The following is a 24171-nucleotide window of genomic DNA, read 5'->3' as shown; positions in this document are numbered from 1 at the left end:
GGGATACTTATGTATATCTCAAAAACTGAAGATGTTACAGATGTGAGAATAGGTATTTGGAATCTCCTTTAAAAACAAAGAAATATGTATTTATTTTTTCGACTTGAGAGAAGACTGTTTCTTACATGTACGCTTCTATGTCGCATGATCGTCTTAGCCCTATAAGGTAATACCACAAACATGGTTTACAAAGAATTTCTGGGGTAAATGAAACTCAATTTTTGAGTGAGTTTTTATATTTTAGGAATTTTCATATAATGTCTTAGTACAATGCCGAGGAACGATTACTTTGATCAAATTACGAAATATGTGCGAGCGAAGCCGCGGGTAATTGCTAGTAGCCAATATAGTAGCCTATAATTGTGCGCTGCAATAAACACAGGTAGATATGGCATTATTTGGAGAAAATTGCTTCTGTATTTTGTGGAATTCCACAAAGTATTGCTCAAGACACAAGCCTGGTTGTCCTGCACCACCCCTCTTTGTAACACTGTCTGCACAGCTTCCGCAACCTACACTCATTCTCCTTAGCCACACATTTACTGGCAAAATGCATTCCTGTAAGTGTAGTGATAGCTTTCGGGAACCTACGAGATGGTGTTTCTTCTGCTCAGAAGGCTCTGCAACCTCACAGTTCTCTATTGACATCGCAGAAAAGTATGCCAGATTTTAACACCTAAACAGATAATAAATAAAAATTAATCTGATGCCCAGATGGATAATATGTTTAATAACAGCTTAACAGTGTACAAATAAGAGGTCCACCTGTCTACATTAGCACCAGCGGAAATATGAGTTTTAATATTTGGCGCGGAATGTGGCACATGCGAGTCATCTTCAGCACAGAGTGAAAGTGGAGTCATGACACACGTATCGTTATCGCTGCGAACATGTTAACAAAGAAACAGTGAAATTTCATTCAAACCTTTCAGCACAATTAGATCAACAGTGGTTTACTTCTAAGTTGGTGTTTTTTGTTTGTTTTTTTACGTTGCAACAACACAGATAGGTCTTATGGTGACGATAGGACAGGAAAGGGTTAGAAGTGGGAAGGAACGACCGTGGCCTTATTTAAGGTACAGCCCCAGCATTTGCCTCGTATGAAAATGGGAAACCACAGAAAACCATCTTCAGGGCTGCTGACAGTGGGGCTCGAACCCACTATCTTCCGAATACTGGATACTGGCTGCACTTAAATGACTGCAGCTATCGAGCTCGGTCTTCTAAGTAAACAATCTTAGTGAAAAATTATTTTTTTCTTGCAGTTGAAGTAATGGAAAGGAACGAACAAGTGACAATCAGGTCATACATAAAGGTAGAATCATGTATATGAACACATAATAGGACCAACAATAAAGAGACAAGGACAAATACAAAAACACAAAAGGACAATCTCCACATCTTCACATACTACCATCTTTAAATAGATAGACTCTTTACTAATCAATCCTTCGACAATTTCTTCTCAGCCCCCGATGAGTTTGTTTCAGCTTCCCAGCTTCATCAGGAGGGAAGCTTCAACATTAAACGAGGTGCCGCCTTGACAGATCTTCAGTCTTAATGTTGGAAGGGTGAGATAAGAAGAAAGCCAGGTAAACACACACAAAAAGAGAAGAGACAAAAAAAAAAGATGAATACCAGTAGTACAAGACTAGAAACATGAGACAAACATACGAGAAGAGGATCCGAAAGGAGCAATATAAGAATGGAAAGAAACAAGGCAAATGGCAAATAAAATCATATATAGAAAGGAAGGAATATGAATACAAACACACGAAAACACAATGATAGATCAGCATTAGAAGAGGGAGCAGTACAGAAGCAGACAAGAACAAACATGAAAACACAAAAAGAACTAAGACAATCTCCATATCTTTCGTGAACAGCAGCCCCGCTCATAGGTTGCACCCACACTTCACCATACTGGGCCACAGCAGTCTCAGATGAAACCAGCCCGTGACATCCACCGCATAGGCTGGGCTGGGCTGGGCTGAGATGCACTGTGTCATCTATGAGCAGCTGGCTGGCAGGAACTATGGTTTAGTGTGTGGTATGGTGGTGATGAGTATTTTAAGAGAAAGTACAACTAGGCAACCATCCTCTATATAACACTAATCAGAGAGAAAAAATGACAGGGATTTGATACTTTGAAAAATGAAGATATTGGCCAAAGAAAGACAAGGGCCACAAAGGGCATGGAAATGAAAGACTCCTTAGGATTCGCAAACCTAACACCGTTGGGGTCAGAAAAGAACAAGAGTTGACCAAGGGAGGTCAGATATGATAAATAAAAGTGAGGAGCCAGGCGCAAGTAAGTGGAAGCAATGCCAGGACTCAGCTGGTCGCAAACACACGCTCCCAAGTTAAGAACATCTGGGGCCCCATTTAGTTGCCTCTTACAACAGGCAGGGGGTGGTACCGTGGGTGTTAATCTACCACTCCATCTCTGTATCTTTATACTGGTATGTGAGCTGTGCTGTAACTTACTAATTGGGTTCTCCAGGTTACCTTTTCTTTGAAAATGAGTGCTGGTAGTGGTGCGAAATGGACAGAAAACATGTCCGGGAAAAGAGAAGTAAATAAAAAGCTAATCACTGGCCTATACAAGACAGCAGACCCAGATACGAACCTGAAAAGTCAATTTCATCGGTGTTTCAGCTTCTGGTTGATGTTGATGGACAAACCCTTAATTATGTTTGCTGTACCCTCTACAACAAACTTTTATCACACGCTGAAGCATCCACTGAGACATCTCGGTTTTTTTTTTCACCATGTGTGCATTTTTAACACCAAAATGCCTTGGTTGTTTCTGAATGTGTGGCAATGTGAGTTCGAGATTTAAGGTCATACCAGACAGTTGGGGGTGAAGGATTTATGAATCTAACACAGACTAGTGCTACCTATGGAAAAGTATGCGCCAAAGATATTATACCTCACCCAACAATCATATCCTGACATATGGCAGAAAATGCTAAAGTCTAAGAGATTAAATTATGCCAGAAGTACTTCACTACATGACCAGAGATGACTGCTCAGCAACCATTACCTATAAATACCCTTTCATTTTTTCACTAAAATTCATATGACTGCAAATTATGCTTGCCAACATGTTATCCTTAGCTGACCCTTTCATTAGATCCAATTTCCCAGTATGTTTCTTCATTTTCTCCTTACTACCAAAAGAATCAAACGTAAAATTGAGATATAAAACTTCAAAATAATAAATATAATAATAATAATAATAATAATAATAATAATAATAATAATAATAATAATAATAATAATAATAATATATTATTTTTATTATTTATTATTTTATTTTATTCACACAGAGTTTATGGAAAAGCCTAAAATGTAATTCTCAAAATATACTCCTTACTGTTTCTTTTCAATTCCAATTATGATGTGAATGATCATAAAGCAACAAGGAAAGCGGCAACTTGAACCAGAAACTAATTCCATTTCGTTCACCTCAAATTTTATAATTATGAGCTGAATTTGGTGTCTAACTATATGACAATAAAATATACATATTCAAACCTTGTTGTATGAGATGGTATCAAACAGTTCTGTAATTTCATCAGGATGTCCAACTTGCTGCACAATGGGATGAGAGCTAAGGGCTGCATCCAGAATTAGAACAGGGTGCAAGTCATCTATCAGGAACTGGTCCATCTGGAGGAAGAAATAGACATGATAAGTAACCAACTCCATCACAGAAAGAAAGTGAAAAATATAATGTTATCATTAGGGCCTGGATAATTATGTACTAAGAAAACAGTTAAATATGTACATACAAATATGGACCATATTTATCCACATAAGTTTCCCCTTTTTTTCTTTAAATTCAGAGCAAAATACTCAAGGCAGAAAATTATGTGGATATTAGGTGATGACTACCAAAAGAATCAAACGTAAAATTGAGATATAAAACTTCAAAATAATAATAATAATAATAATAATAATAATAATAATAATAATAATAATAATAATAATAATAATAATAATAATAATAATAATAATAATAATAATAATAATAATAATATATTATTTATTATTTTTATTATTTGTTATTTTATTTTATTCATACAGAGCAAAATGATAGTTTATGGAAAAGCCTAAAATGTAATTCTCAAGAAATATATATGTTATTAGTGGTCCTACCGATATATACCACATAATAAAAGTATTATAGAATACAATTTCTGATCATTTATGTCTTATACAGTTTACTGTATTGGCTATGATAACAGAGTTTATTCATGAATTTAGGCTTTTGTTGCATAGTCCATATCAACACCAAGCCACGGTAAAATGTGTGAACAGAACTGAATGAAAATTGGTATGTAAAGTCAGGGAATAAGGCACTACAGTTTATTTTTCACCCTGGGTGAAGTGGTAGTATAGGAGAAAGTCTAAAATTTAATTCTCAAATATCTACGTTATTAGTGGTCCTCTCAATAAATACAGTACTACATAACAAAAGTTATCTTTGTCTTCTTCTTCTTCATCTGTTTACCCTCCAGGGTCGGTTTTTCCCTCAGACTCAGCAAGGGATCCCACCTCCACCACCTCAAGGCCAGTGTCCTGGAGCATAACACCTTGGGTCGGGGATAAAACTTGGGGAGGAGGACCAGTACCTTGTCCAGGCAGCCCCACCTGCTATGCTGAACAGGGGCCTTGTGGGGAGAGGGGAATGGGAAGCTTGGAAGGGATAGACAAGGAAGAGGGAAGGAAGCGGCCATGGCCTTAAGTTAGGTACCATCCCAGCATTTGCCTGGAGGAGAAACGGGAAACCATAGAAAACTACTTCCAGGATGCCTGAGGTGGGAATTGAACCCACCTCTACTCAGTTGACCTCCCGAGGCTGAGTGCACCCCATTCCAGCCCTCGTACCACTTTTCAAATTTTGTGGCAGAGCCGGGAATCGAACCTGGGCCTCGGGGGTGGCAGCTAATCACACTAACCACTACACCACAGCGGTGGACAACAAAAGTTATACAGAATACAATTTTTTATCATTTATGTTGTATACAGTTTACCGAAACAGAGATAGTCGTGAATTTAGAATTTCACTGCTTAGTTCATATCAAAACCAAACATTGCTTTTTTATTATTATTATTATTATTATTATTATTATTATTATTATTATTATTATTATTATTATTATTATTATTATTATTATAATTTACTTTACATCATAATGAAACAGATATGTCTTATGATGACGATGGGATAGGAAAGGCGTAGGAGTGGGAAGGAAGCTTCCATGACCCTAATTAAGTTACAGTCCATGCATCTGCCTGGTGTGAAAATGGGAAACCATCTTCAGGGCTCCAGACAGTGGGGGCCGAACCTACTGTCTGCTGGATGCAAGCTCACAGCTGCGAACCCCTAACCTCACGGCTAACTAGCCCAGTCCAAACATGGTTAGCATTGATATATTGTTCAAACGCAACTGGCGATGGTGGTTGTTTTTGTCATGATCGTCTTGCGGTGAAAAACCATGTGGCCATCACCCCTTATCGACAAGGAAAATAGTGAAGATGACCATAAAAATGAAAAAAATTATGGTGAAGGAATAATTGCTTGAAAAATAAGACAAGAAAAACAAGAGGGAATCATGAAAAGCCTACTGTGGGTGGGGGCCGTAGAATAGCACGCACAGTATCCTCTGCATGTCATAAGAAGTGACTAATAAAAGGGGCTCCAGAGGCTCTTAAGTTGGGAGCGTGGGTTGGCGACCATGGGGTCCTAGCCGAGTCCTGCCACTTCTTCCACTTACTTGCGCCACGCTCCTCACTTTCAACTATCCTATTCATCCAAACTATTTTCCAATCCTGACGGTATTAGGTAGTATTATCAGTGCCAGGTTTTCTTAGTAAATATTCAGCATGAATATTCGTTTGTTTTGCTACTAGCTCATAAAATTCCCATCCGACAAACAATTCAGTTTTTCCTCGAACTCCCAGAAGGTAAATCTTGATTTAGACCAGCATTGTTCGTGGTAGTGATGTGGTGGTGATTATTGTTTTAAGAGGAAGTACAACCAGGCAACCATCCTCTATATAACACTAATCAGAGAGAAAGAAAAGAAAATGAAGGTATCGGCCAAAGAAAGACACGGGCCACGAAGGGCATGAAAATTAAAGACCCCCTAAGCCTCACAAACCTAATACCGTTGGGGTCAGGAAAGAACAAGAGTTGACCAAGGGAAGTCTGATAGGATAGATGAAAGTGAGGAGCCTGGCACAAGTAAGTGGAAGCAATGCCAGAACTAAGCTAAGGGCCCCGTGGTCACCAACCCACACTCCCAGCTTAAGAACCCCTGGGCCCACCTTTAGTCACCTCTTACGACAGGCAGAAGATACCATGGATGTTTTTCTACTGCCCTCGCCCACAGGCGGAACCAGCATTGTTCTCCCATACTTCCAGTTCATCAAAATGAATATTGTATCTCCAGCTATCACTAGTTCTGTAGCCCTGTCCCTCGGTCTTCACGTAATATTTGTTAACGATTTGCATGGTTCTCTGAATCATTTTCACTACATTCATCAGAATACAATTCTGAACCACTACTAGAAAGTTCACTATCTTGCATGTCAGGCTCCTTGGTTTAATCATTCGTATCCAATCTCCCCTGGTCAACTCTTGTTCTTCCCAACCCCGACAGTCTTATGTTTTTGAGGTCTAGTGAGTCTCATTTTCTCCCTTCGTGGGCCTTCCCTTTCTTTTGCCGATATCTTCATTTTTCAAAGTGTCAGTCTTCTTCCATTTTCCTTCTGGTTAGTGATAACAGAGGATGGTTGCCCACTTGCACTTCCTCTTAAAACAATAATCACCACCATCTCGACGACACAGTACACGATTATCTAAATCTCGATCGGTAACCACAACAACCTGCGAGTAAATGAACAAGTGCATGTCGCATCCTGAAATTATACGCTTGGCGCAACACCTTGCGATTACTGGAGCTCCAAACTCGATGCGATGAATACCGATTACTAAAATGCAAGGATTACAATTTTATTTTTAGGAACAAATTATGAGTAAAAATTAAATTTTGTGAAAAGTGATGAAATTACTAAAACAGTAATCATTACAAATAATTCAATTACTTTTACTCAATTATTTTCCAACTCTGTTTAAGTGAAATATGTGAGAATAAATACTTACAAGTAAAATATTTAAATATATGTACTTCAAAACTTGTGTTTTTAGGCAGTATCAGGCATGAAATGCCAAGGTATCACAATCATCATACCTAAGCATTAATAGAAAAAACATGTAAATACACAGTACATAACTATCTGGATCCTAGTTATCATATTTACCATAGCCCACTCAGGATGTGCGTGGTCCACACCCTTGTACTCCATATAGCTGGCAAAGCCTTCATTCAACCAGAGATCATCCCACCACTTAAGAGTCACTGAAAAATTGAAACGAATGTAATATTTTATCTAACGAAAAAGACCATCCAAATGTACAGTTGCCCAATAAAAAGAACTGTGTGCATGGTATTGTATAAGTTCCTTGCAGATACACTTTTCTCAGAAACAACTGAGCCTATAGATACGTTTGTTGTGGGCGTTCACAGGGTTTGTGTCTACATGGGAGGTGAATTCTAATTTGATAACTAAAATTAAGTCTGATAAAATATTAAATGTGAGGAATGTACTATACCATGCACTCATTCTGTTTTTTTGCAACTATTTAAATATACATCAAAGAGAGGAGGCTAAGATCCTATACACGACTGTCCCAAAAATGGACCTTTTCAGTATGAATGCCAACTTTAATTGATAAACCTGAGAGGTAAGAAGAACTAGATTTTTAAAAATGCATCATCATCATCATCATCATAGTTATCATCATCATCATCATCATCATCATCATCATCAATACTCTTAAAATGAAGTACATCCAGGAACTATAAAAACTGCAACAAATACTTAAACTAAAATAAGGAACTATTAAAACTTGAACATAATAAATTCTTTGAGTAAACAAAGAGTTTACACTGAAATATTGTTAGACCTAGAAGATCCAATGCTTGACAAATTATAGCTATAACATTGAAGGTATAAAAAAATTTAGTTTTTAAGATTTGAGAGTGCCTTATTAACCTTATCACATATTTTACAAAGTTAAACTTGTTACCATACTTCAAAGAATATGAAATAATTGCTCCTATTTACATAATTTGTTGAAAAACTGTTTTTATCATATAATGCATCCCTTTTTATGTTCCTGTCTTTCTAAAGTCTGGCTCGGAACATTATGATCTTTTCTTCTGGAATTGCAAACTTTCACTCCTTTTCTGTTTTATGGCAGGGTAGACAGAATACACTCTAGCCCCAACACTGACAAAAGTATAGGGGTGAAGTGTTATTCTTTCAGTCTGTCTCAAACTTGTCAAGCAGCAGTTCTTAGATAAATATAAGCATGTCTATATTTTTTTTGCCATTGAGTAATGGCAAACAAGAAGACTATCACCAGCCTGGACTTTCTAATTCAGCTTAAATACCAGAATCTTCTCATCACAGAGCACTGTCCAGTACAAAACAATATATCTGTTATTGGAAAAGGAGCAAGATACAAAAGTAAAGCATAAAAATTGTACGTAATGTAAGAAACTTCAGTTGATGTCAGAAGTAATGGGGGCTGGAATAACTGCAGTGAAAAGAAATTCAGAAATCAACACTGAGATTTACAAGACACCAACAATGAATAAAAACAAAACAGAATTTGATAGAACACACTCACTCACTCAGTAGGATTCTGAGGGACGTGAAGTTCCCGTGCCGATCTCACAATCCTCTTTCATCCTTTTCGATCTTTAGCCTGCTCTTCCCATCTATCAATTTGGAGTGTCCAGCATACCTTGTTGATCTCCTTCTTCCAGGTGCTTTGAGGTCTTCCTGAACGTCTTTTCCCATTAAGAGATCCCTTGTATAGATCTACTGGTGCTCTGTTATACTGCATCCTCAGTATATGTCCAGCCCAACACAGTCTATTGGATTCTATCACACCCATTATGGTGTGTTGTTGACAGAGGGTGTAAATCTTGTAATTTTTCTGCCAGCTATGAGAGATAGGATCAAACCATGGACCAAATGTAAACTTTATTCTCAAAGACTTGCAACTGCTGCTGCTCTTTCCTGGTTATACTCCGTGTCTCGGAACCATACAGAAGTACTGGTCAAATGATTGTATTGTAGATAATCATTTTTGCATTCCTTGTTAAAAACTTGGAGCCTAATAAGGGCTCATAGAGTAAAATGCCTTATTTGCATTCTTAATTCTTAGTGCTCCTGTTGCCTTCAATTTTGGTCATCGATTAGTACACCAAGGAATTTAACCTCCTCTACTCTCTTAAATATATATTTCCCAATCTTCAAAGGCAATCTGTCAACCTCCTCATGATTCGGTCTCTGTACAACCATGTAATGTGTCTTTTCATCATTTACCCGTAAGCCAGTTTTTACTCCCATTTCCTCTAGTTCACAAATAACTGCCTATTGCAGCAAATAAGAACAATATCATCTGCATATGCAAGGGCTTTATTGTCTCCCCAATCTGATGCCAACAGGTAAAAGAGCTAATTTCCTGATCTTCTTCTTCTTCTTCTTCTTCTTCTTCTTCTTCTTCTTCTTATTATTATTATTATTATTATTATTATTATTATTATTATTATTATTATTATTATTATTATTATTATTATTATTATTGTTATTGTTATTGTTGTTATTGTTATTGTTGTTGTTGTTGTTGTTGTTGCTGCTGATGTTGCTGCTGCTGTTGTTGTTGTTGTTGTTGTTGTTGTTGTTGTTGTTGTTGTTGTTGTTGTTGTTGTTGTTGTTGTTGTTGTTGTTGTTGTTGTTGTTGTTGTTGTTGTTGTTGTTGTTGTTGTTGTTGTTGTTGTTGTTGTTGTTGTTGTTATTTTCCACTAATTGTAGGTACAATTTATGGATGGTGACTGGAGAAAGGGCATAGCCCCACATACACGAAAGTGTCTCCATCACCACTTAAAATTACAATATTCAAATATACAATTACATTCTACATAGTGTGCTTATATACAGTTACCATATTTACAGGCATATTTACATACTACTCACAAGACATGGTCAACATTCAAGTAATTTGACACATACACACACACGCACTCTCCTTCTCTCTCCTTCTCTCTCTCTCTCTCTCTCTCTCTCTCTCTCTCTCTCTCTCTCGAATCCCCACATATACTTTAGCTAGGCCGGCTCACTCATACCCACATACAGTACAGTCTCACTCACTCGGAATCACATAAACTTTCATCCGTCCTTTCACTCATACGAAAATTCACACAGTAGAATAGAAGAGGAGATCAAAGTTGTCAACACTTCTGCTGGTTCCTTCTTCAATAGTAATCAACCTATCAGAAATTTGTAAATATTTTCTCTAGCCAATTAAAACTGGGAGTGTGTAAAGGAATCCAGCCTATCAGTAAAGAGTTCTGGAAGCTTCTCCTCAAAAATACTATAGAAGCCGGGCACTTTAGGGCATGTTTCCTTCTTCATTGCTCCAGTTAATTGAGTGTGGCATGTCCTAATGTAAGGAGGGGCCACAACAGTCCACTTCACCAGTGCAAAATTTTCTATTGAAGTCAGGCATTGTAGGGAGTATATCCTTGACAATGTATTGCGAAGTTGCCAGATTTATGGAGCGGGTAAGGATCAGTATGAGAAAATCTGAAGTAAGGCACACTGGTACTATACAGTACCGCACGGCATTGCTGGGTTAACACTTATTTGGTATTTAATATTTTAGTCACCCCACTGTAGAATAGGCTTAGCCTCTGCATCATTGGACCATAGGCCCGTAAGTATTTCTAGAAGGAGTGCAAGTGTTTTGCCTCCTAACCTTTTGTTCATGGCCAGTCATGTTCAACCTTTTCTTTTTTACATTGAGGCCATTTAGTATGGCCCTCATTGCCCCTGTTTATTCGGTAATTGTTTCTGGAACAGTGTGTTACGAACTGTTGAGCGATAAATGAGCCCACATCAGGGCAACGATGTGTAAATACTTTTATTAAGGACAACCGATAGATTGTAAGGCCGCCATAATTATATTGATGCCTCTGCGAGGCTGGATTATGATATAATCAGAGCACAAACTCCCCTGTAGTGTGAAGGATAGGAGCAAATTGTGCTCTTACAAACCTTGGAACTGCCAAGAGCGATCCAGCTCTTTTCTCTAACAGATCAGATGTAAGGCTTTTCAGGCGTTTGCTCTATTAACCAGCATTTCGTCTTAGGTCTGACACTAGACTCATCAGAGTGGGATGTGTCAGACCCTACCCACTGACGCTGGGGTGTTTGCAGGTGAACTCATCAGAAGTCCATAATAAGAAGCACAGTGTGTGTAAATTAGCACTTGTAATTCTCTTAAGTTTTGTACCTGATTTTTGGACTTTATGTCATTGTTGTTGGAGCTGACGAGCTCATTATAAGATAGTTATTGCTCTTTCAGATTTTCTATTTATCAATTTTTAAATTAGGAAAAAGAAAGGAAAGAAAGAAAATTTCAAAATTTGTTGTGTTAAATTATGATCTAGTTAATTCCTTGTCAGCCCAGTCACCCCAGGTGCTCCTTATCCCTCTGTGAGCCACGGAAACCCTGTAATAATAATGATGATGATAATAAATAATTTTACATCACACTAATTACCTTAATGGTTTTTGGAGATGATGAAATTCTATAATTTTGTCCCACAGAAGTTGTTCTACATGCTGGTAAACCTATTGATATGAGGCTGGCATATTACAGCACCTTCAAATACCACCGGACTAAGCCGGGATTGAACCCAAACAGAAGGCCAGCTCTTCAACCGTATGAGCCACTCAGCCTGGTGACATCTCTTCCTCCATGAACATAAGTTATTTAAAATCCTTTTCCTGTGTACACTATATTGCTATTAATGACTGGATACTCACTGAAAGGGAAGTAAAATGATCCCACAAGTCACTCAAGCACATTGTGAGCCTAAAGAAGGCCATGAACACTCGATAGACATGTGTACAAGCTACAGCAGTCAGAATGGATGTACAAGAAGAGCTCAGAGAGGCTGAAAGGGGCACGATTATCAGTGTTCAACAATTTGGTCACTCCATCTGAGAGATTTCTGCCAAGTTTCAGACACCATGTTCAACAGCGAGTGATGTAGTGGTGAAATGAATATGCCAGGGAGTTATAAAACCTCCACCTCTACAAGCGAAGCCAAAACAATTAACATATAGGGACCAGTAATGCTTTTGACATGTGGCAAAGTCAAGCCTGTGAGCTCAATCAAAACTGTTGTATTACTATAGAACTGTGAGAAGTCTTCCTAGAAGTGTAGAGGCTGTGACAGCAGTGAAGGTCAAACTTATAATTAATGGTGATGTAGTAACATCATACTATTTCTTCTCAGTAACTGCCCTATATATTCCTATGAGCTGTACCCTTTCCTTTCTAGTTTTCAACTTTTCCCTTCCCAACAACTGTATCATTTTATTCACATTATTTCCTAGAATAAAATCACCAACAGTAAAAGAATCAGAAGATGATGGAACTCCTGTATATTTAAGTTTCACATAATACCTAAAGAGGTATACTTACTCAAATTTCCAAACCACATGTGTGCCAACTCGTGTCCAATCACAGTTGCAACTCGTTGCTTATTGGCAGAAGAACTTATGGTTGGATCATAAAGCAAATTAACTTCTCTGTATGTTATAAGCCCCCAGTGCTCCATAGCACCAGATACGAAGTCTGGAATGGCGATCATATCTGCAAACAAATATTTTCATTAATATTACTAAAAATCTCATCTGACACCTGGCCAACTGGAGAGGAGAAATAATGTTATTATTATTGTATTGTTAGTAAAAATATTAATAATTTAATACTAAAAGCAAATGTTAATAGATGAACCTTAAAAACAGCAATAGGCCTATGCATATTTATGTAATGGTTTCAAAAAAGTCCCCAGAATATGATCATTTTGTAGAAATGAACTATGTCATACTTATTGATCTACAAAATTTGCATTTGCAATAACATGATTTTTTATACAAATACTAATATTTTTTGCAAATAACACAAATTTTGGTATTTTTAGTGAGTAAAGTAAGTTTTTTGTATTTCTCTGTCATAATAGCTGTTTTTATAGATAAATATTGGTTTTAGTTGCTTGTTTACTAACATGGCACAAGAATTACCTAAAGTGTATGCATTTTCAGCATGGAATAAATACAAAGACCATAGGTGAGGTCCTTCAGCATATGCTTATACATGGTTACTTTTCAAATCCAGTATGACATCATTAATTGTTACCAATTGTTGAGTGGACTCTGCTATTGTGTGGAAAAAATGCCAGGGATGAAAGAAAATTGTTACACATTGTTTTGATTCATCACAACTATCTATATATATATAAAATAAGAGTTTTCTCTGTACATTGCTTAGAATTTGAAAAGAATGGTATTTCTGTATTGGTCATGTCCATAGTAACAAGGAAATGCACTTTTTACTTTTCTGTAATGTCTGTCTGTCTGTCTGTTTCTATGTACATATGTACACGCATCTTCCATTCATGAGAAAAAGGCTGAAGAGAATTTAATGAAAATCGGTATGTGAAGTCGGTGGATGAGCCACTACAATCCAGGCTATAAATCATTTTATTCATGCTAAGTTAAATGGTATGTTAGGGAAAGGCCAAAAAATTTAATTCTCAAATATTTATATTATTAGTGGTCCTATCAATAAATACTACATAACTAAAGTTATATAGAATTCAATTTCCAATCATTTATGTCATACATCGTTACCGTACCGGCTTTGATAACACAGATATTCATGAATTTGTATTTTTGTTGCCAAGTCCATATCAACGCCGAGCCACAAGAAAATGGGTTAACAGAATTTAATGAAAGTCGGTATATAGAGTAGGGGAATAAGAAACTATAGTCTAATTATAAACGATTTTATTCACCCCGTATGAAATTTTAGTTTAGGGGAAGGCACCTAAAATTTAATGTTTAAATACCTATGTTATTGGTCCTATCGAAAAGTAACAAATGTTTTATTCAATTTTATCGTACTGACTATGATAAGAGTGGTATTTCAGAGTTGGAAGAAAACTGAATGTATGTGAAGGCCTACAATACTGAAAGTGCATAACATTGATCAACAATAACATTACAATGACTATTGTTTGTGGTGATGTTCTTTGTCTCTTATGCTGCCGCTCAACTCCGATAGCTGGGATTACTGATGCATACCGAGTATAACAGCCCAACTGAATATTGGCGGGAAATAGCCGGGGAGTAAGAAAACTTTCTTCTTTAGCACGTCATTCCTCTGGTTCATACATTTTCTGATACCGTACTGCTGGTACTAACTCACTGGTTCATCATATTATTCCAGCTATTCGAACCCTACTCTGACGCGCTGTTTTGAATGAGCAGTGTGCACTCTTAAGGCAGAGGCTCTAGTAGTAGTAGTAGTAGTAGTAGTAGTAGTAGTAGTAGTAGTAGTAGCAGTAGTAGCAGTAGCAGCAGCAGCAGTATGACCTGGTCTAGAAATACAATTTATGCCTCTTCCAAATTATAGCACCACAATTCACTACATAACTCAAAATTCAACCCTGAAAAGAGCGGTTTCTTAAAATGACCTCCTTCCTCTTCACTTTTATTAAATTCTACATTCATTTTATTCCAAATTAGCAGTGAAGAGGGGTTTCTCCTTCAGCTTGGAGGAAAAAATTGCCTCCAAGTCAGGTTGGTTTTCCCACCGCCAGTGTAGTGAATTGAGATTTCCGACTCATCGGGTACTCGTAGGAAACAGATTAGTAAAAGGGCATAGTTTTTGCCCTGGGACTCTCCACTATTCTACCCCCCCCCCGAAAAAATACTAAGAGTGTTTACGGATCATGGCTGTCTGCAGCCCGGTCATTCCAGCTCTGGAACTTTGGACTGTTAGATCGGCAGTATAGTACTGTTTGTTAAAAGTGAAAAAATGTGTGGTTTTTCATTTGATCAAGTATTTCATGTGAAATCATTGCTTTTAATTGTGCCATTCCTACTGACAGCATTGTAAGGACCTATGTTCGTTTCAGTTGGGAAAACCACTAAGACAGTCTTTTTGAGGATGTAAAAAGGCAGGTGGAGAGTGAGTGTCTGCCATTATAATGCAATTCCCCAACCTGATTGTGACTGATGGTAGGCAAGCATGCCTACCATTACAATGGAAATTCCTTCAAACAAATGCAAAACACCAAGCTTCTGTAACCACATTGCTACCGACAGAAAAAAGAAAAAAGATGGCTTAAGTTTGTTTGCAAAAGAAACAACAGAAGCTTTCATGAAGGCAAATATACCTCTTCAGAATCTAGATTATCCAAATTTCAGAAGTTAGAGGAACGAATATTGTGACGTTTGGTATGAAAAACAGCACATTTTGTTGCTCGATTGGGGTTTATTTACATGTAGAACAGTTAGAATAATCTTGAAATTATGGTATTAATTATATGAAGATGGAGATTCACTTCAAGTTGTGGGAGAAATATGTAGCAGAAGCAGCTCACAGGGGAAGGGTGGAATTACACCTAGTGTACAAGATGCGTTTTTGTGGTGTTATGGAGAATGTTTTCGGAGAGTTGGTGGTTACTGATGTTCACTATCTGGAGTCAGCAAATCCTATAAACTGTATACAAGCTATTCTAGATTCATTTAATATATGGCATAGAATATGAAGCTGTACTTACAGACTCTCTCCACTATGACAAAGTAGAAATGGCGTATGGCTTTTAGTGCTGGGAGTGTCCGAGGACATGTTCGGCTCGCGAGGTGCAGGTCCTTTGATTTGCGCCCACAGGCGACCTGCACGTCATGATGAGGATGACATGATGATGAAGGCGATACATACACCCAGCCCCCGTGCCAGCGAAATTAACCAATGATGGTTAAAATTCCCGACCCTGCTGGGAATCGAACCTGGGACCCTGTGACCAAAGGCCAGCAGGCTAACCATTTAGCCATGGAGCCGGACATTATGATGAAGTGGTGCTAGGTGACAGGTTAATTCATGTGCAATGCTGGGCTCATAAGTTAAAAACATTTATGCAACATTTTACCTCAGGATTTGGCAGATCTCAATACTGTTGTAGCAAAAACAAAGAATATGTTTTGTATACTAGGAAAAGGAAGCATTTGTATTTTTCTTTTGTCACAGGAAAAACAAGAATTCATGTCCCCTTTTTCCCATGATATTCTGGAATTCTTGGCTCCTCAGTGTTTTTTATTTGGCAGACTCGTTGGCTGAACGGTCAGCGTACTGGCCTTTGGTTCAGAGGGTCCCGGGTTCGATTCCCGGCCGGGTCAGGGATTTTAACCTTAATTGGTTAATTCCAATGGCTCGGGGGCTGGGTGTATGTGTTGTCTTCATCATCATTTCATCCTCATCACGACACGCAGGTCGCCTACGGGCGTCAAATAGAAAGACCTGCACCTGGCGAGCCGAACCCGTCCTGGGATATCCCGGCACTAAAAGCCATACGACATTTCATTTTCATTTGGCAGATTACTTGCAGTATATTGTAGAATTCTGCAAATTAGATGAACTTAAACGAATCAGTAACTACAGAATTTCTTATTTTGCCTCTCCAAGTTCTGCAAGTATTGTTGCAGTTCATACAAAGGCAATTTTAGTTACCAGTGCTTGGTAGAGCTCATTGAGAGCTCCATCTACCCAACTGCATATCTCTTGTATGGGCTGAAGTCTCATATCAGGAATCTAGAAGTGGGTATGTTTCCCAGTGCCATGAAGACTGCATTAGATGGACTTAAATAAATTTTATTTATTTATTTTATTATTATTTAGCGTATGATGCTTCATTTGACAATCGTTTGAAATGTATTTTACATATAAGTGTTATACTTAAATAAATTAATTAATATTTACTTTTTTTTAAAGTAAATAAATATTTACCAAGTATTCATTCATTCATTCATTCATTCATTCATTCATTCATTCATTCATTCATTCATTCATTCATTCATTCATTCATTCATTCATACCATGCTCCACACATTAATCCTCAAAAATATATTTCAAATATGTATATCTATGTTTGATGTGAGAAAATTTCTTTCTCAACCCTTTGAGGTATAAGGGACAAATGTGTCCCATTGTCTAGTTATTTCATGGTTCACATATTTTAAGTACATGAACCTATACAGTACGTATGTTCATGACAGATAAGCCTGTAGTTATTGTTGTTGTCACCTATGTTGTCGTTATTGATTGTTAAAAATGTCATAAAAACAATTGAATGTATGTGTTATTGGACCAGGTGCAGGTGCTGCATTCTTGAACAATTTTTCTATGCTGGAATAAGAGTATTGCATGCTAGAGTAAGTAATTTTACAGCTAATAGTCTTTTTAGAGTGTATTTTATTTTTACACTGTTTACACCCATATTGGAGCACCAAAATCAAACCTATAATACCAATATAGTTGGTCCGTTATTGGACATTAAAAATTTTCCAGCTAACTCATTCCTGTTTGCCAGTGTTTCACCCCAGTGTGCTAAGTTGGGCTTATCAGTTGGTAAATAGCACACTTGCCAAGACACATGGTTAGTGCATACCATGGAGGCCACTACGTAGGGCTACTTATATCCTAAATGGTTTATTTTGTCACCTATTCAATACATATAAATTTTACATTTAGGAATTTATTATTAATTCCGCTTGAGACATGTTTCGCCCTTCATTGAGGGCATCATCAGTCAAATTACCTCCTCAACAACTAACAAAACTTGGCAACGTCTTCCACAAAAAAATATACAGTACTGTTAATAGGGTGTGTGGTTACCCTTAACAGCCACACATGGTCCAGATGGTCCAAGAGCTCTTGTAGCAGTCGATCCCATTCCTCCAAAAGGGCAATGCGAAGGTCTTGGAGGGTCCTTGGTGGTGGCTGACGGGATGCAATTCGCCTCCCAAATGCATCCCAGGCATGTTTTATAGGATTCAGATCCGCAGACCTCACTGGCCAGTCCATGCGATGAATGTCTTCCCCAGCCAGAAATTCATCCACCAGAGCAGCATGGTGCGGTTGAGCATTATCCTCCATTAAGAGGAAGTCTGGACCAACCGCACCTCTGAAGAGTCGGACATGCCGTCACAGTACCTCATCCCTGTATCTCCGAGCCTTAACAGTGTTCCTCGAACCACCCATGAAGATGTGCAGGTTCGTACGGCCATTCAACATGATGCCGCCCCACTTCATGACGCCACCACCACCACTACCACCACCATACTGGTCCCATTCCACGATGTTCCTGTGGTTGTATCAGCTACCTGGTTCTCTCCAGATTAATGTGCAACGGGAATTGTTCTGCAAACTGAAGCGAGATTCATCTGTGAAGAGCACATGCCTCCATTCATCCATGGTCCACTTTCGATGCTGACGGCTCCACAGTAAACATCTCTGTGCTGGAGTGAGCAGGACGCACACCGCTGGACATCGGGCAAACAGTCCTGCTGTTCTGAGCCTCCGGTACACGTTTGCCAGGAACGGCAACCCCTGAGACGGCTGCAAGCTCTGCCGACAATTGTCTTGCAGATGCACTCTGATTTCGTCAGGCGGTTAAGGCCAGATATCGGTCATGCTGTGGGGTGGTTACCATTGGTCGACCTGGTACTGGTCTACGACTAACATCTCCTGTGTCTCGAAATCGTCTCCAAAGCCTGGAAATGACATTTTGTGGCACATTCAAGGATACGGCGACTTCGGTCTGTGTCTGGCCTGCTTCCAGGCGGCCGAGTATTCTACCCTGCATAACAGGGTCCAAATTGCGGCGCTGTGCCATTATTTTGTCACGTTCACCATGAGGCTACACTCCGCACATTATAACAGGGCAAACACGACTGAGGGAATATGGGGCACAGGCACTGGCTGTGTTTACCTTCCGGTTTGCCGCAAGTCAAAGCAGGGAACCGAGAAGTGACATTGCTCGTGGACTTTGCATCATGCCATAAGGAAACAGGCCATGTGATCGGCCCAAGAAATGCTGGCTTGATCGCCTTCAAGAAGACATGTGCTATGTTCGTCTTGTTCCAAATGATGTGCTTAATAGGACCAAGTGGAGAAAATGGCTTGCAAAATAGCAGACCATATTCCATTGCAGGATAAATACTAAGAAAATGTTGAGAAAAATAGAAACATAAATATGAAAAATGACAGGTCAGCATCAGAAGTGAGAGCAACAGAAAAAGAAGACCAGGATAAAAAGGGAAACAATAAAGGAAAATAACTCTCTCCACATCTACATACACTGCCTTCTTCAAACAGATAGGCTCTCTCCTCATCAATTTTAGTTCTTCTTCATCCTTTCCTTCTTAGCCCCCTATGAGCTCATTTCTGATTTCCAGTTTCATCAGGAGAGTGGGCATCAACATCAGAAAAGAGCTTGTGCATGTTTGAGATGTAGAAGCACTGAAACTGATGAGGAGAGGGCCCATCTATGTGAAGATGGTAGTACTTTCTTTCTGTTCATGGTTTAAAGTCACACTAGCACATCAAGGGCTTTTGGCAGAGCAAGGATGGGAGAGTGCTACAATTGGGAAGATAGCAGTCTTGGCCATAATTAAGGTACAGCCCTAACATTTTTCTGGTGTGAAAATGGGAAACACCGAGCTTGATAGCTGTAGTCGCTGAAGTGCGGCCAGTATCCAGTAATCGGGAGATAGTGGGTTCGAGCCCCACTGTCGGCAGCCCTGAAGATGGTTTTCCGTGTTTTCCCATTTTCACACCAGGCAAATGCCGGGGCTGTACCTTAATTAAGGCCACGGCCGCTTCCTTCCAATTCCTAGGCCTTTCCTATCCCATCGTCGCCATAAGACATATCTGTGTCGGTGCGACGTAAAGCAAATAGCAAAAAAAAAAAAAAAAAAAAGAAAAGAAAACATGGGAAACCATCAAAAACTATCTTCAAGGCTGTCTAGAGTAGGGTTTAAACCCAAAATCTTCCGAATGTAAGCTGACACCTACTTGACCCTAATTCTGTGAAGACTGTTGAGACTGCCCTTGTTCTTTTGTGATTTATTGTTCGTCTCCTCTTTCTGTGGCTCCCTTTTCTGATGCTGAACTGCCACTGTGCTTATACTATTGTGTGTTACTCTTCATGCTCCTACTCTTCTAAACATGACTTGCTTTGACACTTGTTTGTTCGTTTCCATTACTTATAACAACCATTAGGTATATAGTAGAGTCTTAATAATCCAAGGTAATTGGGGGAAAGGTACCTTGGATTTGGAATGACTCAAAGCAACACAGGGAAAATCGTGAAACAATTTTAAAATTCAGCAACGATCAAAGCTAAGGTTCTGTATTGTCATTTCTTACAGTGTTATGGCATGCATTATGGTTATTTTTTTTAAACAAGTCCTTAATTGGCTTCTGTTTCTAAATGTTGCATAATTTCTGTGCAGCAATGTCACACCATCGCTCGCAGGAGTAGGAGTTGCTTCTGGTTGTTCTGTGTAGCATAGTGCCGCCTCCAATGCAGTGAGACCCTCGCTCATCGCCATAAGACCTATCTGTGTCGGCGCGACGTAAAGCAACTAGCAAAAAAAAAAAGAGACTCTTGCTATGAGACATACTTGGCGTTGTCGCTACTAAAACTTCTTCCTCCCTATCTTCTGTTGATTCAATTCAAAATTTTAATGATTGATGCATCTGTGAGTTCACACTGTTCATCAATCTTCATCCATTCCATAACTTTCATTTCATTCGCATCTGACAAGTTTGTCATCCAAGTTACTGCGAGCAGACACAGCATTTCCTAAAATCTTCTTCCATGATTCTGTGAGTGTCTCTGGCTTCACATTGTCCCATGATTCTGCTAACCAGTACACTACGTTCCTCATGGTTATCTGTTTGAGGAAGTTCATGACTTTTCCGCACATTCTATTGCTTCCAGAAGTGAATTTAGCAGGTGGTGCCGATACCTTTTTTTAAAGACATTCCAAAACTCCCTGATCCATAAATTGTATCAAGCTTATTACGTTTGGGCCAAAAATAAAGCAAGAATTCCATCACGTACTAGTTCCTGTTCATCTCAATGTGAAGCTGCATTGTCTAGCAATTAAACTGCTTTAATAGGCAGACCCTTTTTTCCCAAAAATGGTTTAGTTTCAGGCACAACAACAAACATGTGTGTGATCTCAGTAGAGGGGAGGCTCAGTACAATGGCACTGTGAGAATTAGCAGGGAATTAAATGTTATAGAAAAATTTTAAATTTTTGAAAAGAAAAATTAAAATAACTTTCAGATTCAACAGAGCCTCAGATTTCCGAGACTTGGATTTGCAAGACTCTAGAATTGTATTTGTGGAACGTGATTTACAATGATGTTATCTCCCTTCTTCATTTTGTAAATGTTATCTTTCCAAATGCTGTAAAACATAGTAGATGGTTTTTGTCAAGGAAATGTATGGAAATGAATAATAAAAACAAAGTAAGAGGTAAAATTTCTTTACATACCTAATTTTGGCAGAGGATATTTTATTCCGAAGTAATCAATGTAGTATTCTGTTATGTTGGCACCAATCTCAAGACCATATTGTGTCTTCGACTTCTGGCCAGGTGTTGCATAGACGCTGAAGGGAACACTTTTATCGACTATGATGGGCTCCAATGAAACGAAGTTGCTAACAATGAAGCAGACTAAGTATGTGACCATGGGGACTGACTCCTTGAAGACAACAGTTGTCAACCCGGTCTCAGGACTATCGGGTATCTCCTTCTGTAAACATCAACACACATAAAATTATTGTATTTTCAAACTTGACTGTGAATCAGCTAGAATACATCCATAGCAATTCCTCTTCATTGTGAGAGAAAAGTCGCAGGTACCGTACTCTACTTCTACAAAGTGCTTCCTAGGCTACATCTCCAAGGGCAGATAGAAAGTAAGTTCTGTTACGTGATTTGTTTCCTCTTTTTCATATTAATTCCTTTGTTTACCTCTTCTGCCCCTATATCCAGCAGAGACCCAGAAGCTCAAGGTTCTGTGTAATTCGAACAGGTATTACAAAAAAATAGTAAAACCCTTTTTTTACCAGTGGTGCAAGGTGCTATTTGTGGACGGGGAACAGGCCGTTTGTTACGCGTACCATAAGAAGTCTTTTTACATAAGAAGAATGAGAACAACAACAGGTTTTGGTCACGTAGCTATAACTTGCATTCGGGATATAATGGATTCGAACACCACTGTCGGCAACCCTTAAGATGGTTTTCCGTGGTTCCCACTTTTCACACGAGGCAAATGCTGGGGCTGTACCTTTATTATGGCTGCCAGGCTGAGTGGCTCAGACAGTTGAGGCGCTGGTCTTCTGATCCCAACTTGGCAGATTCGATCCTGGCTCAGTCTGGTGGTATTTGAAGGTGTTCAAATACGCTGTCCCCATGTCAGTAGATTTACTGGCTCATAAAAGAACTCCTGCGGGACAAAATTCCAGCACCTTGGCATCTCCGATAACCATAAACGTACAAATACTTAAAAAGTTTTTCAGAGGTTCTACCTATTTAATTGTGATATTGACCCCAAGTTTGTGAACTTATAGAAATATGAGATAACAACTTTGTATTTTTATTTTTATTTAAATATATATTTTAACATAAAGTCTTTAGGAGCTAGTGCTATAAAAAATGTTGATGTATTTTATATTTTAATTACCAGTTTTTCATTACTTTCATGCAGCTGATGATGGTGCCAAAGTAACACCGAAAATAGTACTGCTTAATAAATTTAAGAGTAAACAAACCCATACAAGGAAACTCTTTCCTGAAAGGAAACATTTGGTCTTCTCCAACACAGATTAAACATCAAAAGGTTGTTTGTAAAGGTGAAGCTGGAGTTCTGCACATATTTCTTCAAACAATTCCCTGCAGGTCCCTGTTATAAATAAGCATGGTACTTATTTTGTTTTAAAATGTATTCCATTAGTGACTCCTGCTTTTTCTTAGATATGTACGATTGAGCTTTGGAGAGAATGAATTAGTAGTAGCCACGCCCATAATGTATAACTAATAATGAAATATATATATTGTATACAAGCAGACCCGGCCGACAGCTGGAAACTGCAGATGATGATGATAATATATTGTATATCTGACATTTCAAACTCTTTTAGTAAAACTGAAACACCTATGCATTCCTTTGTTTAAATTCTTTAAATCCTCCAGATTTTCATTGTTACACCATTGTTTGTTTATTTACAAAATAATAAACATCACCAATAGAAGAGTTCATTTAAATTTCTGTATCCACTTATCCCCAGTATTTCCATGTACCGAACTTAGGAAAAAAAATCATTTTGTACTACTTTGCTGCTTGTTCTATATAACTGAATGACAGTGGGTAATGATCAATCACTACTGCTCTGCATTTAGGGCAGTCGCCCAGGTGGCAGATTCCCTATCTGTTGTTTTCCTTGACTTTTCTTAAATGACTGCAAAGAAATTGGAAATTTATTGAACATTTCCCTTGGTAAGTTATTCCTATCCCTAACTCCCCTTCCTATAAATGAATATTGCCCCAATTTGTCCTCTTGAATTCAACTTTATCTTCATATTGTGATCTTTCCTACTTTGAAAGACACCACTCAAACTTATTCATCTACTAATGTCATTCCATGCCATCTCTCCACTGACAGCTCAGAACATACCACTTAGTTAAGCAGCTCGTCTCCTTTCTTACAAGTCTTTCCAGCCCAAACTTTGCAACATTTTTGTAACGCTACTCTTTTGTCGGAAATCACCCAGAACAAATCGAGCTGCTTTTCTTTGGACTTTTTCAAGTTCTTGAATCAAGTAATCTTAATGAGGGTCCCATACACTGGAACCAAGCTCTAGTTGGGGTCTTACAAGAGACTTGTATGCCATCTCCTTTACATCCTTACTACAACCTCTAAATACCCTCATAACCATGTGCAGAGATTTGTACCTTTATTTACCCTCCTCTGCGAACCATGTGACCTTGCCACGGTGGGGAGGCTTGCATGTCCCAATGATGCAGATAGCTGAGCCGCAGGTGCAACCATATCGGATGGGTATCTCTTGAGAGACCAGACTAAC

The 24171-nt window shown here is 38.5% G+C and overlaps 1 protein-coding gene across 2 annotated transcripts in view; it reads right to left on the bottom strand.

Annotated features, from left to right (window-relative positions):
• The window catches only part of LOC136857899 (aminopeptidase A), a 209103-nt gene that overhangs the window by 64622 nt on the left and 120310 nt on the right, over positions 1-24171 (bottom strand). For both annotated transcript variants that reach the window (XM_067136948.2, XM_067136949.2), the window contains 4 exons: positions 21577-21838; positions 12644-12814; positions 7336-7433; positions 3541-3675 (listed from right to left, as the gene is read on the bottom strand). In XM_067136948.2, coding sequence (XP_066993049.2) covers positions 3541-3675; positions 7336-7433; positions 12644-12814; positions 21577-21838 — 666 coding nt within the window. The remainder of the gene's footprint in view (positions 1-3540; positions 3676-7335; positions 7434-12643; positions 12815-21576; positions 21839-24171) is intronic.

Source organism: Anabrus simplex, chromosome 1, assembly GCF_040414725.1.
Source record: "Anabrus simplex isolate iqAnaSimp1 chromosome 1, ASM4041472v1, whole genome shotgun sequence".
In the NCBI taxonomy this organism is placed as follows: domain Eukaryota; kingdom Metazoa; phylum Arthropoda; class Insecta; order Orthoptera; family Tettigoniidae; genus Anabrus; species Anabrus simplex.
This window is presented reverse-complemented; position numbering and strand designations above follow the sequence as displayed.